We start from the raw sequence: 15,465 nt of genomic DNA, 5'->3' as shown, positions 1-15,465 counted from the left end.
ATTAAACAAGAGCAAGTTAATAAATACGCATAAGAAGGAAGAAGTGGCTGGCTCTGCCTTGGGCATCACCCAAGTTACAGGCAGGGGAGGGGACAGGCCCTGCATGGGGACAGTCTCCTGACTTGTCTTCTTCCTTCTCTACTTCCCTCCCTTCACTACCCCTCCCTCCAAAACCCAAAAAACCTTAAGCAGGAAAAAAGGGAGCTGATTAAAAAAGAGAAAAACATCCTTGAGACCAATGAAATCTCCATAATCCACAGTGACAGACAGGAACCTGCAGAACAGCAATTTGATTAAATAAGGATATAAGAGATTTAGAAGGACTCACCAGTTGTGTAAAGTGTGTCCATACGTCTGAAAAATACCGTATTTATTTGGCTCCCAAACCTGAAAACCTTCTGACGGGGGAGATTGTTCCCATTTGGAAACTAGGAAGAACTCACAAGGCAAGGCCATGGGGTTCTGGCAGGGCTGGGCATCCCATGTTGGGTGGAAACCCCAAGAAGCCGGCCAAGGGTCTGCAGGAGGGGCCCTGGTAGAGAGAAGCATTAGAACGCAAGGGCGGGTAAAGCCACCCTCACAGAAGGTGACTGTGGGCTGAGCCTGAGGCCGTTCCCAGACGGGGAAGAGAGAACAGCACACCTCTCCTGCCCACGCCTCGGTATCTCACTCAAGAACCAGCTGCCCATTAGTCACCTGTCATCGGAGACAGCGCTGTTGGCGGCTTTCAGCAAAAGTGAAGCAGCCAGAGGATGAATCGTTATTCGGGGAACACACCTGCACACAGGACAGGAACGGATGGGAGTGGCGAGCACCCTGGGGCTGCTGTTCAAACACCATCCTCATGGTCTCCAAGACTTGCATCAGCAGCTGAGCCGCTGATGAATTATAATTCTCAGACAAGCTGCAGAGGCCCCTCTAGTTCCATGTGTTCACCCCTGCCGCTCATACCGGGGGATTTATGCTTCCTGGGGCTGGGAGGGGAAAATAATGAGTCACCTGGGGACAAGAGAAAAACAAAAATGCCCTGTATGTGCAAAATCACCGAAAATGGAGGCTTTTAGAGGACACTAAAATCCCAGCCAACTAGCCAGAAATGGTTTTGCTGGGGGTATATTTTATGTGTCTTTGCTATCTTTAGATGCAGTAAAGCCAGAAATGTTTTTATCTCTTGGAGGGATCACCTGTGCAAACAGGACAGGTCCTCGTGAGAAGGCTGTTTGTTCTCCTGGGAGCTCAAACCTGAGAAGAAATGGTCCTGGCCTGGCGCGGTGGCTTGCGCCTGTAATCCCAGCACTTTGGGAGGCCAAGGCGGGCAGATCACAAGGTCAGGAGATCGAGACCATCCTGGCCAACACAGTGAAACCCCGTCTCTACTAAAAATACAAAAAATTAGCCGGGCGTGGTGGCCAGCGCCTGTAGTCCCAGCTACTCGGGAGGCTGAGGCAGGAGAATAGCGTGAACCCGGGAGCTGGAGCTTGCAGTGAGTGGAGATTGCGCCACTGCACTCCAGCCTGGGGGACAGAGCGAGACTCCATCTCAAAAAAAAAAAAAAAAAAGAAATGGTCCTGCATCTCTGACTTGGGAGGTCCAATTAAGCAGAGGAACTGTTGGCTGTAAATCTTCTAAAGCAGAGGATCCTTTGGGAGGCCGAGGCAGGTGATCATCTGAGGTCAGGAGTCCAAGGCCAGCCTGACCAGCGTGGTGAAACCCCATCTCTACTAAAAATATAAAAATTAGCAGACCATGGTGGGCTGTACCTGTAATCTCAGCTACTCGGGAAGCTGAGGCACGAGAATTGCTTGAGCCTGGGAGGTGGAGGTTGCAGTGAGCTGAGATTGCGCCACTGCACTCCAGCCTGGGTGACAGGGCGACTCCATCTCAAAGTAAATAAGTAAAGCAGAGGACCCTGATGACCACCCCTAAGTTCATAGCTACCTGCACACTTTAAGTGGTGAAGCACTGGTGGGGGGCCCAGGAGGCCCTGCATGAGTTGGTTGTAGCTGCCATGATTCCAACTCCCACGCCACCCTCTGCACCTAGCCACAGAGCCGCATCTCTAGAGAAAACCAGAAGCAAGACCCTACCAGAAAAGAATGTGAGAGTCTATTTTAAAGGCTCCGGAAGATGAGTTAGAAGTGATTCAAGACCAGGCACAGTAAAGGAATATGTAAGCCTTGGTAGACATTCAGTAAGAAGGGTAACATTTCCAACATGACCAGCTGATTAAGAGGTATTCTCTAAGCAGGGTGTCTGCTGGTTTAGAATAAAGCAAAAATATTGTCATCTGAGAGCCCAAAATGGGGAAAGGCTACTCCTTGGTCTCTTGGTGAGGCCCACCATTTTTTTTTTTTTTTTTTCACTTTCCCACTTTATTTTCAGAATAGATTGGTTTGGGTCTCTAGAAGAATATTTAAGCAGCAGCTCACAGGTGAGCCGTAAGATAGTTGTCCTTTCTATGCTTACAAATTTTCAAGAAGGGCCATCTGTAATCTTTCTCAGTTTCCTGTTCCTATGTCCAATGCCCAATAAGAGGTAATAAACCGAGGCAGAAAGGCCCCAAACACAGATGTAAGATGCAAAGCAAAGAAAAACACACAGTAGGGGTTTCAATACAGGATCATTAACCCAGAGTCCAAGCAGGAGTGAGGGAAGTCCACTCTGGGGGAATGGGAACCACCCCTCCAGGCTGCTCAGAAGGAATTTAAGCATCAGACAGTGTGTAGGAGAAGATGACCGCGAATTCTTTGGCATCTAAGCAATTCTGTATTTTAAAGGTTTGAGTCTTTGAAATGTTAAACTTTATGTGCCTTAAAACTCATGAGAGACAATGAAGACAATCACCGAAGCTGTCTAGTTAAAGGTTACCAGAACTCAAGATGCAAAGAAAAGTTACGAGATGGAATTGATGGTTTGGGGTGCACCATTGCCCTCTATTGGATTTTAAATAAATCAGACCTCTTAGTGTAGGTGTGTTGCGCTATCTCGGGCTGAGTTTGCTGAGAAGTCAGGGCACCTCTGAGTGGGAAGTTAATTGATCCTTTTAAATGGCTCCTTCTGTCTCCTGCTCGTTCCCTGAGGAAATCAACCAGAGTAATGCTGAGGGCAGGTCATTTGCATGTCTTCATTCATCCAACAAACATTTCCTAGCTGCCTGCTGAGCCCGAGCTAGGCATTGTAGAGAATCTAAGAAAAAATAACAACAACTGCCATTCGTTGGACACCTACTGTGTGTCAGCGTCTACGCATTAATACAAAACAACCCCACGGAGTAACTCTGGTGACTCCCATCCCACGGATGTGGAAACAGGACACTCAGAAAGTAGCATATTTTGGATTCAAATCCAGGTTCATCTACTACTAGGCCTATATTCTGTCCACTAAACTACAACCCTTCCCCTTAAGAAGTTTATAAACTATTAGGGGGAGATAGGATATAGATATAAATGTATATATCAGGGTTTGACAAACTACAGCCAGTGGGCCAAATTCAGCCCATCATGTGTTTTTGACCTTGAGCTAATTTACATTTTTACATGGTTGAAAAAATATCAAAAGAATAATAATACTTCCTGTCATGTAAAAATGCTACAAAATTCAAATCTCAGGGTCCACAAATAAAGTTTTATGGGAACGCTGCTATGCCCATTCGTTTACCATCATCTAAGGCCACCTTCCTGGCTACAAAAAGCCGGTGAGTCATTGTGACAGAGACTAGATGGCGCATAAAGCCAAAAATATTTACTCTCTGGCTCTGTACAGAAAAGGTTGACAATTCGACGTCTATACTCCAAGGTGAAATGTTCTATATCAACAGGAGAGGTGGTTTTTTTTGTTTTTGTTTTTGTTTTTTTTTTTGTCTGTTTGTTTTGTTAGGTGTTTGAGGAGTTCAGAGGAGGGGAAACAAATGTTTATTTGGCCCACAGTGTGCAGAGCTGGAGGGGATAGGCAGGTGTGCTCTGTTTTAAGACTCAATGCATGAAAACCCTGACTTTAAAACAGATAAATTAAAAGGTAGTTATTTGCATAACAAATTTTCCTTTCATTTTATAAAGCGATTCACCACAGCATTCCTTTATAGAGTGAGCCTCCATAATACATGCTAATATGATTCCATTTACAAATACTCTATTCATTATAACTTTTCAAGAATATACCTATTGTGTACAGTAAGGCTTAACTATAATCATTTTTTCCTGGCGGTATAAGGTTTCCTACTTCTGAAAAGTGATTGAGCTGACCTTGTCAATTCGACCGGGGGAGGAGGTACTCTTCTCTACTGTCTCCGAGAGGGGCTTTACCTGTCGAACAAGGCTGTGGATTCTGCCTCTGCATTATGTGATGTTGAGTAGCTGGTATAATTTTACATTTTCACTAAGCTCCTCTCAGTAGCTGCAGCCAAAGTCCTAAAGTGTAAACTAGTCTCACTATTCTCTTACTTCATTTCATATACAAGATATGCTAATAAAAATTATTTGTTGGCTGGACCACGGTGGCTCATGCCTGTAATCCCAGAACTCCAGGAAGCTGAGGCAGGTGGATCACTTGAGCCCAGGAGTTCGAGACCAGCCTGGGCAACATAGTGAGACCCTGATCTCTACCAAAAAAAAAAAAAAAAAAAAAATTAGCCAGGTGTGATGACACACATCTGTGGTCCCAGCTACTCAGGAGGCTGAAGTGGAAGAATCCTGTGAGCTATAGAGTTCAAAGCGGCAGTGAGCTATGATCACACCACTGCACATCAGCCTGGTCAACAGAGGAAAACTTTGTCTCTAAATTAATCAACTAATTAATTAATTAATTAATTAATTTTGTTGCTGATGTCCTGACAAATATGTGACAAGCAACACTTGTAAAAAGCAATGTTTCCCTCTCTTTTTAAAAAATTTCAAGACATTGTCTTATCTGAATTACAACATAAACTGGGGCAAGTATTCAAATTAGAGTTCTCTCCAGCAAAATAGGAAGTGATAGCAATTTAGGACCTGTCTCCTTCTCTCACTGGGTCCTGAGCCTGAATCTTCACATAGCTTTGTGGTGTTATGCAATTGCCCTTTGTAAGAGATACATAAAATGGAAACCTTAGCTATTCATAGCCAACTTAGGAGAAGCTGAATTTGATCAAGAAGTTTCTTGCCGGGTGCCATTTTGATGGTAACTACGTTGTTTCTGAACAAATCCACTCATCATCTGGGTTTCAAATGGAGGTTATTTTAAAGAGTTGTAGCATGGCTTTTGTTTTGATCCTCTGTGGTGGCTATATTTTAGAAGTAGACAAGCATTCCTGGTATATAGCCTGAATATTTTTTAAGGTTTTTTTTGGTAGTAAAAGAAGCTCACATGAAAAGGCAAGGGCAGAAAAAATCATGTTCAGGGCGGTCCTGTCTGGGCTTACCCTCTGGTGAAGCAGATCCACACTGCATGCTGCTAATGGCTATTGCGTGACAGCTCTTAAAGGGGTAAGCGAGAGAGGTGCAGAGGGCTGGTGAGAAGCAGAGCTGGCACTGAGGCCCTACAAGTGGCATCATCATCAATCAGGTTGGCAGGGTGGGGGTTGGGGGCTGCTGCTGGAGGTGGTTTGGCTGCCTCTGGAGGCTGCAGCTTCTCACACTGTATGGGCAGGTAGCATTTCAGCCATTTCGAAAGCCCATCACTGGCAGGAAAAGCACATTTAATCCATCTGTGAGGTTCTCTAAAGAGGGGTCTCTCTTTTCTTTTTTTTTTTAAGATGGAGTCTCACTCTGTCGCTAGACTGGAGTGCAGTGGTGCAATCTCGGCTCACTGCAACCTCCACCTCCCGAGTTCAAGTGATTCTCCTGCCTCAGCCTCCCGAGTAGCTGGGACTACAGGCGCACACCACCATGCCCAGCTAATTTCTGTATTTTTAGTAGAGACGGGGGTTTCACCATGTTTGCCAGGATGGTCTCCATCTCTTGACCTCATGATCCGCCCGCCTCCTGGGATTACAAGCATGAGCCACTGTGCCTGGCCGAGGGGTCTCTCTTTTCAGAAGTCAGAAGCACTGAAATTGAAAACAGCAGCAAGGCTTCACTGCATTCTTGAATTCAGGCTGTTGCATTCCACTCCCCAACAACTCTGTCTAAATTGTTGCTACCCAGTTTATATCTCCATCATATTTTTTGTTGTTGTTTTTCCAATGCAGTATGTAGTGGTGGCAGGTACAGATCATAAAACAAATGGATAATCAGATTTCTTTTTCCATGGTGGTAATTTTTAAACTTTTCAAAATTAATGCTAATGGATATAGAGGAATGGGATATACATTTCCATGCATTTTTATGACCAAACAGAAAACCGACCCCTGAGGGTGACATATTTACTATTCTCTACTACTAGGGGTGCTTCAAGGGAAGAGCTTTTGAAGCTCTGTGGTTTAAACAAAAAGAGAACGTACCCCACCCCACCCTGAACAAACAGCAGCCGGGCAGATTTCATCTCACAAATGGAAATGGGAGCAAACAAATTTTTTCAAAGTGATTTTATAAAGAGTGGGCCTGTTTAATTGGGTTTTTTGAGCCAGGATTAATATTACAAGCTGGAGAGCTCTGTAACATGGCTGTGTCGTTGGCTTTGCCATACCGCCTACCTCCTGGGGGAAAGCAGAGGAAAGCGCTGCTATTCAGAAGCAATTTTACTTCTGCCTCGGCCTTCTCACTTCTCACTGAAGTGATTTACAGCCAGCCTGGATCCAGCGCCCAAGCCTGAGCTGAGTTACATGTAATGTTGGAAAGATCTTCCCCAAATCAAGGTCATATCTAGAGCTTGCCTTGGATATTTTTTTCATTTCTAATTTATGTAACTCTCTAATATGTTTAGCATTTGCCCTCCCCTTATCTCCATCCTGCTTATTAAGGTGAATTTGCATAGAAATGGGACCTTGGTCTTCAGGACCATTCACCTGACACTTGATCCCACGAGGCGACCACTGTCTACTGTTGATACCATGATGATGACCCACAGAAGTCATGTCTCTCTGCAAACTAGAGGCAAGGCTTTAATTAGAAGAAGCCTTGCATGTTAAAATGATGGGGTGAATCAAATCAGCAAAGGCATTTAGCATTAACTTAGGAGGGCAGAATACTCCTTCCTGTTGAGTGGGTCATCCTAGGTCACACCAATTTTAATTTGCCTTCGATAGATGGATCTTGAAGAAAGCGTACAAAAAGTATATTTGTGATGGTGTTGTTTGGAAGTACGTTTTGACTCAGAGAGTTAACTATGACATTTTACTTTGGCTCCTGGTCTATTTTTTGCTTAACATCTACCTTTGAATGGGTAATAGTCATCTCTATAAATTACCTTCGAAAGATTGAGCAATTGTGGAGAGTCAGAGAAATGAGCCCCTTGCTATCACCCTGTTGCAGTCGGCTTTAATCCTCTGATCTCCTGGCATTTCACCCTCTCACTGGCAGCCACCTTCCTTATTTACCCAAATCTTGTTAACCTGGGTAGGAATTCCCACTGAGAGGACAACTGTGGTCCCAGTTGACTGGTCGCTGAAAGTCTATTAGGTTGGAGGGTATTTATTTTCTACCCTAAAGGGTTTGAAACTTAGGGAAATTTTGATCAACAAGAAAATAACAGCTTTCAAGATTGTCCTGACAGTAAGCTGTCTTAGCAGAGAATCACAGGATTTGATAGTCATGGAGATTAGTTCTCAAATTTCAATGAGAAAAGTTCATAGGAGATGGGAGTCATGGAAGAAAACCTGTGCTGATTTTGGTCAGGCTACCTTTGCTGGGGAAAAATTCATTCCATAAAATTATTTTAAAATGTAAATACTATTTTACATCTGTAATTTTTTTTTTTTTTTTTTTGAGACAGTCTTGCTCTGTCACCCAGGCTGGAGTACAGTGGCACGATCTTGGCTCACTGCAACCTCTGCCTCCCAGGTTCAAGCGATTCTCCTGCCTCAGCCTCCCAAGTAGCTGGGATTACAGGCACCTGCCACTGCACCCAGCTAATTTTTGTATTTTTAGTAGAGACAGGGTTTCGCCATGTTGGCCAGGATGGTCTTGAACTCCTGACCTCAGGTGATCTGCCCGCCTCGACCTCCCAAAGTGCTGGGATTACAGGCATGAGCCACAGCACCCGGCCTGCATCTATAATTTGATTTAACCTTACAACTTTATTAATTGAATATTATGATCACCATTTTATAGATGAGGAAATAGAGACTCCAAGGGTTTAACTACTTGCCCAAGAGTCTACAGCTATCTACCAACAAAACTGGGATTGGAGCCAGCTGTCTTGCCATTACATCCCCGCTGCCTCCTAAAGCACAACTCTAGTTCATACTAAATGTATTACATAGGCCGACTCATTTATCTTTACACGGGTCTCATGCATTACAAGAAGGGGGCCACTATTTTAACTCAATTCAAAAATGTTAAAATCAAAATTTCCAAAAGGTACTTGGTTTATAATATACCATAAAATAAGTAATCTGACCAATCGAGTCTCCTAACTCGAAGACCAAAAAATGCTTTCTACTCTCAAACCATGCAGAAGGGAGCTGAGTTCCCCACTGGCCAATGCTGTCTAATTCTCTTAAATGATTCAGATGTAAAAGAGGAAATGGCATCTGTCTAATTAACACTGCCTGGTTAAATATAGCTGCCAAGGGACAGCCTTGGGACAGTGTTTACAGAATAGTCTTTCCAGCCCCTCGGGCCTCAAGTTACAGATGATAGCAAGCCTTCCCTCCTTATCAGCTGCAAACAGAGATGCCCCCAAAAGTGGTGTCAGGCCAGGATGATGAAAGGAGAAGGGAAAGGCCGCGGCTGGCCTTCATTTCCTGCTCCTGGCATCTGGGGATTCCGAGAATGATCCCAGGACCCAGATCCTATAGATTCCGGCAGCTCTTCCTGCAAACACGAGACCTTGTTGTGTGCCTGAGCCTTGCTCTCTGGCCTGGAGACATCCATCTGCCCACTCTCCTAGGAACTGCTGATTACCAGGAAGCACCATCGGCTCTGCTGCCCTCCCCTTGGCAGAGAGGCACAATGACCACATTATTTCTCTTCCAGCTTCACGTTACAGCATGGAAGCTGTCGCCAAGTTTGATTTCACTGCTTCAGGTGAGGATGAACTGAGCTTTCACACTGGAGATGTTTTGAAGGTAGGTGACGTGGGGCCCCAGGGGAGCAGTAGGGAGTTTGAGTTACTCAGTAATCTGACAGTCCCTGCCTTTGTCTCTTAAGAACTGCATGTGGTTCCTTTTAAAAAGAGAAGTTCACCTTGATTCCCTTTGTACACCCTTATACCAGACACCAACCAGGCCAGGTGATGGAAATACAGAGTCAGCATAAGCCACCATCCTTGTCCTGGGAGGTTCATAGTCTGGAGAGGGGAACACATCCACCCAGAGGGCTGTTACGGATGTTCTTGGCTAAGTTCTCAGGGAGCACAGGTGAGGGAACAAGTGATTCCACCTTGAAAGATGGGGGTTGTAGGAGTGTGTGCAATGTGAACGTCAGGAATGCACTGAAGGTGACTTGGGCTTTTAGCTAAAGCTCAGAGATGTGCAAGCCCATGCTGAATTCAGGGAGCAGCGCCAGGCTCAGCAGAGCTGGAACTCAGGAGGAGAGGTTGTGGGTGGAGACGGCTTGAGAAAGACAGCCACAGAGGACGTGGCTCAACAAAGGCCATGCACACCTGGCCACTCAGGGGCTTTTTAAAGCTTGTCCTCAGCCTGCGCTTGAGTTGCAGTGGCCACTTGCTGAGCTGAAGTGGCCCTGGGCTTCTCCCACATTCATGCACCATATACTTTCAGACTCTGCATCTTAGCCCTTGGGTTTTTGTTTTGTTTTGTTTTGTTTGTTTGTTTGCAAAAGAGCATAAGCCCTTCAAAAGGGCATTTGGGCGTCTGTGGAGCCAAACCCCCCCTGCCTGACCTCAGAGCACCCTCAGATAGCCTGATCCCTGGTCCTCAGCTGTCCCGATGAGCCTTCTTGGATGCCCAGCAACCGCGGCCATTAGTGTCTCACCACCGAGAATTATTTTGTTATACAAAGAACCTTATCAGCACGTGAGAGGGCGATGTTGAAAGTGTCTGAGGAGCACAGAACACCACAGAATGGCTTCTTTTGGAATATGAACATGCCCATTAGGTAGCCTTCTAACTGCTCTCAACTTTCAAGATCTAGTAACATAGTGGCAAAGTGTAGGCCTTCACAAACTTCGAATATGAGTTGGGCCTCCTGACCCAGGAAAACCTGTCTGTCACTGCTTCGGGGTCTTACGAAGCTCCTGGAGGGACTTGCCATGCAGCGAGAAGTTCCTGCCTTCTCTGTGGGGCACTGTGATCATGTGACTGTCATCCACTGGAGACCATCCTTGTACCAACTTCCACCCTTGTCTTCCATTGCAAAGAGAACCTGGTATCTTAAGTTTTCTCTATTCCTCAGAAAAGGAAAAAGGAAACAAACAAACAAAACTTTGCTCAACTCTGCCTCCCAGTCCAGCTCCTGATTTCTTTCCTCCCCTTTGTTGCTAATACTGGGAAGAATTCTCTACACTGGGCATGCTTCACTTCCTCACTTCCCACTCATTCCACAACCCTCTGGAATCTGCCTTTTACCCTCCCCCCAACATTCGCTTGAAGTTCACCAGTGATCTCCTTAACGTGCAGTGTAACGACCATATGGAAATGTCTGTGGGATTGACGCTGCTAACTGGCCCTCTCCTGGAAGCCCCTTTCTCCCTGACTTTGGCAGCACCACCCTTTGCGGGTTCTTCTCCTTCCTTCCTGACCACTCCTACAGGTCTCATTTCCAAGCATTCTTTTTCCTCTCTTGATCCTGAAACACACACTTCCCTGAAGGTGCTGCCTTTGGCTTTCTGATTTTTCTTCTCACTCTGAGCCACCTCGTCCACTTCTCCGGCTGCAACTATCACCTCTGTGCCAAAGACCCTCAAGTCTATGGCTCGTGTTCTGGCTCTGGCCTTGCTCTCGAACTTCAGACCCAGACTTCCAATTGTCTGCTGGATGTCCGCACATGAACTCCAGCCCCTAACTCAGGATGCCCAGAATCACTCAAACCCCCACGCCCATCTCACTCCCACTTCCACCCAAGCCACTCTTCTTTCCGTGTTCTAAGTATTATCCTAGGTCAGTCACAAGCTAGAAGCCCCAGTTATCATCAGTGCCTCCTTTACCAAATCCTGGTGACCAGTAGCCAACATCTCCTGAGCTTCTGTTCAGGGCCAGGATCTAGCTAAGTGGTTTGCAGGCGTGATTTCATCATCTCTGCAAACCTATGAGGTAGGCATTCATTTCCCCTCCATTTCACAGATGAGAAGCTGAGGCTAGGGATTAAATCACATGTCCACGGTCACGCAGCTAGAATGTGACCAATCCAGGACCTGGACAGAACTCTGTCTGGCCCCTAAGCACTGAACTCTGCTCTGAATGTATTTTTTTCCTCATATCTCTCAAGCAACTCTCTTCTTCACCAGAAAGGAGTGTGAGGCATTAAAAAGGAGCACAGACTTTGAGTCAGATGGATCTGAGTTTGAATCCCAGCTTACTAACCGTGGAGCCTGGGGCCCAGTCATCTGCCCCCTTTGAGCTTTAGTGTCTTCCTCAGCAAGTAGAGGTAGTATCTATCTTGCCGGGTTGTGGAGAGGATTCGAGTTGATGACCCTGGCCCAACACAGACACCCAATAAATGGTGGCCCGCATTATCGGGATCATCCATCCCCGCTGCTTCTGACTGCTCAGATCATTGCCACAGCTCCTTGACTGACCTCATTACCTCTTGTCTTTTTCCTCCTTCAATCATTCTACATACTAGTCCCAGAGGGATATTTCCAGACAAATCAGATCATATCATTTCCTTGCTCAAAAGCATTCAGGGGTTTCCAATTACCAATTGATTTAGATCGAAAACATCTGGCCCCAAACCACTGTCCAATGTCATTATGCACATGTACATATGTGTGCACACACATACACAGAGACATCTTTGTGGATGTAACGCCCCCAGGTTGCACTGCAATGTATACATCACCCTTTCTCAGCCTCTTCCCTGTATACTCTGAGTGCTTCTCTCCCACACACACACATATTTGACATCCTCTACCGTGGAAACCTCACTGGTCCTCCCCACTCCCTACCATCCCAGGGAAACAAATCACTCCCTCTTCAGCTCCTCCGCAACATTTCACACAAACTTCACTCATTTCCAGGCATTTATGACTTTGCCTCACATGGCAGCTATTTATAGGCAGGCCATGACCCTGTGGTCTCAGGCACCCTCTATTTCTACCTCTCATTGCTGCCTTTGCCCCGTAGGATCCTAATTGCTCATTTACGTGTTGTCTACTCCACTAGCCAAAGCTGTGCAAGGGCAGGGGCTATGTCTGCCTCAATGTCTATAATAGCTGTGCCTAGAACTCCCTTATACTTGATGAATGAATGAACCTTCGATTCCTCTCCATTCCCTGAGAGCAATGTCATCATGCACGTGTGCACACAATGCCAGGTTCGTCTTTGTGTCTTCACAGCATCTAGCACAAGTCATGGCCCAAAATAGATGCCCAGTACACATTTCTTGAATCGCTAAATTGCATTTATTCCTGTTCATTTAGAATTCCATTGGAAAGCCAACCCCCTCCCTCTTTTTAAATTCTGTCCATTGCAGGTAAAGAGCAAAATGAGGAGGGCTTGTTGACTGAGCCCCACAGAATGTCTACAGGATGGTGATTGGTTCCCATGCCTGGGGCTCCCCACATGTGATTGCAATGTCTGCCCCTGCCTTCCTCAATGGGTAACACACCCAGGATCCTCACAAATACTTTCAAAGCCAGCTCCTGACTGCCCCAGCAATTCGCTTCTGGGATTCTCTGACTTGTTTGGCCTTTTGTGCTAAAGACTAAACAGAGGTTTTCATTAGAAAGGTACAAAAAAGTCTGAGCAGCCACCCACCCTCAACAGACCATGAGTTTCCTGGGGCAGAGGCCCCAGCTTATTTATCTCCATATTTCATGCACCTAAGTGCAATCAGCAGGTGCTCACTAGGTGATGATCTACACGGCATGTAGATCAAGATGGTGGACAGGAAAACGCCGCCAAATGACTTGATCCTGCTTCTCCTATGACAGAAACATTTGAAAACTCAGGAATCAGATTTTTTTCCTATTCATGCCACAAACCACCATACCTGCAGCTACACACGCACCAGGCTCACATTTGAATTTGCCATTAAATTTGCCAGTAGCTTTGAAAAATATCTCTTGACTCAGTCCATTTCTGTCTCCTTCTGTAATGCATCTAATGCTACCTCATTTCTTCCTGCCAAAATAGCAACCTAAAAGCACTAAGAGTTAATTCTACATAATTCATTTCTTCAATACTTCAAATTTCTGCTGTGCTTCTAAAAGCTACAATTTCATCCAATTTAAAAATTCTTCCAGCCGTAATTTGGCCCTTCTCTTCCCAAGTCTAACTTATTCTCAGGCCATGTAACCCAGAAAATCATCTCTTCTTAGGGAACATTATAAGAATTAAGAAATAGTCAAGTTAAGAGTAAAACTTCAAGTGTTCAGGCTGAACGCCTTGCTCAGGTTTACACGATGGGTACACGAGATACGGGGAACTGAACAGATGGAGAGATGAGAAGAACAGGAAGTGCGGGGCCCTGGGCCCACAACGGCAGGAGGAAACCATCTCCCCTCCCCTCAAATACACTTCTTTGCAGAAAATGAGAATTTTTTTTAAAAAAACCTCGCCTTCTATACATGGTAAAAAGCCTGTAAATTCACCTCTCTAGAAATGCAATGTTAGGCAGACCAAGTACCAGGTGGCAGAGAGAAATGGCTGGCATTGTGGGATAATCTTCCAGTTTCTAGAGGAGGTCTGAGGCATGATAACTAAAATTGCAGAGCTGCTTTCAGGTCAGAAAACAAAGTACAAAGTGTGGTCCTTTTCTTTTTTGAGACAGAGTCTCGCTCTGTTGCCCAGGCTGGAGTGCAATGGCGCAATCTCGGCTCACTGCAACCTCCACCTCCTGGGTTCAAGCAATTCTCGTAGCTCAGCCTCCCAAGTAGCTGAGATTACAGGCATGCACCACCATGTCTGGCTAATTTTTGTCTTTTTGGTAGAGATCAGGTTTCGCCATGTTGGCCAGGCTGGTCTCAAACTCCTGACCTCAGGTGATCCACCCGCCTCAGCCTCCCAAAGTGCTGAGATTACAGGCGTGAGCCACAGCACCTGGCCTCAATGTGTAATTCTTACGGTGACAAGCTAGTTTCCAAATGGCCTCTTTTACCCCTTTCTGTGTAACATTTGCTACCCTGGCCAAACACCGCATTCCTATGTGACGGGAGAAAGGAATTCCAGTGCTGTGAGTTCAGGAGCGATGGATGGAGTGCAGTGCTCTTGTGTTTTTACGTGGCTACGAGGCACTGCTGCTGGGTTTCCTAGTTCTTTTGACCTAGATTTTCTGCTTCCTTCCTTGCCCCCTCAGCACACACATACCCACATGTCCTTAGTGATACCAGCAGTCGCATTTGATGTTAGAAACTATAAAGTTTTCTGTTCTCAGCAATCTCAAACTCAAATATGGGACACACTTTTATTTCTTCAGAATAAATGACTAAATTCAAAACATACACACATAATGCTTTAAAGAACGTATAAACCCGTCCATGTCCTATTCAGAGCTGGAGGCCTCCCTCATAAGAATACCACATTTGATGGAATTGTATTTTTTTGAAAAGAGTCTACACTTTCTGAAGGACTTTCAGGTACCAGGGCTCATTTGATCCTCACATCAGCTCTGTAAGGTGCTAGGTGGCTATTATTATCTCCATTTTTCAAATGGCTGATTGACTTGGCCAAGATCACATATCTAGGGATGGAGCCAAGCTAGAAACCAGGTCTTCTCATTCCCAACTCACAACACTGTCCCCTTCCTTCCACCTTGGAGTAATGTTAGAAATAGCTCATCATCTCCACTCAAGCACTTAGTTCTTTCCATTATCTTCCCATCTTCTTTTCTGGGAGAAAGAAGCCCAAGGGCCCTGTGACTTCAACTCCACCCACTTTCTGATGACTCTGAAACCCCAAGCCCCAACCTCAGCCTCTCTCCTGGGTCCAGACTGACATATCCAGCTGCTCCCTGAGCTTTTCTTCTTAGTTGAAGAATTCAACTCACAATCACCCACATGCAATCTGAGGCCCATGAGCCCTTTCTCAGCCCTGCCTCCTCTCATGTATCTTCTATTTCTGTAAAGCCATCACCACCTACTCAGTCTCCCAAGCCAGAAATCCAGTGGCATCCCAGAGTCCTCTTCTGCCTTAGCTTCCAAGATTGGTCAAGAAATCCTGCCTGTTTGCTTCCTGAATTTCTCTAAAATATACCCTCACCTCTTCTTAGCCCAGGCCCTATCATCTCTTGCCTGGAGGGCTGTGCTCTTCTTCCTACAGTTTTTCTGCCG

At 45.6% G+C, this 15,465-nt stretch overlaps 1 protein-coding gene across 4 annotated transcripts in view; it reads left to right on the top strand.

Moving 5' to 3' along the window:
- GRAP2 (GRB2 related adaptor protein 2) overlaps nucleotides 1-15,465 on the top strand; it is a 79,408-nt gene that overhangs the window by 44,083 nt on the left and 19,860 nt on the right. For all 4 annotated transcript variants that reach the window (XM_055251953.2, XM_055251954.2, XM_055251955.2 and 1 more), the window contains one exon: nucleotides 9,051-9,142. In XM_055251953.2, coding sequence (XP_055107928.1) covers nucleotides 9,051-9,142 — 92 coding nt within the window. The remainder of the gene's footprint in view (nucleotides 1-9,050; nucleotides 9,143-15,465) is intronic.

This window comes from Symphalangus syndactylus, chromosome 18, assembly GCF_028878055.3.
Source record: "Symphalangus syndactylus isolate Jambi chromosome 18, NHGRI_mSymSyn1-v2.1_pri, whole genome shotgun sequence".
In the NCBI taxonomy this organism is placed as follows: Eukaryota; Metazoa; Chordata; class Mammalia; order Primates; family Hylobatidae; genus Symphalangus; species Symphalangus syndactylus.
This window is presented reverse-complemented; position numbering and strand designations above follow the sequence as displayed.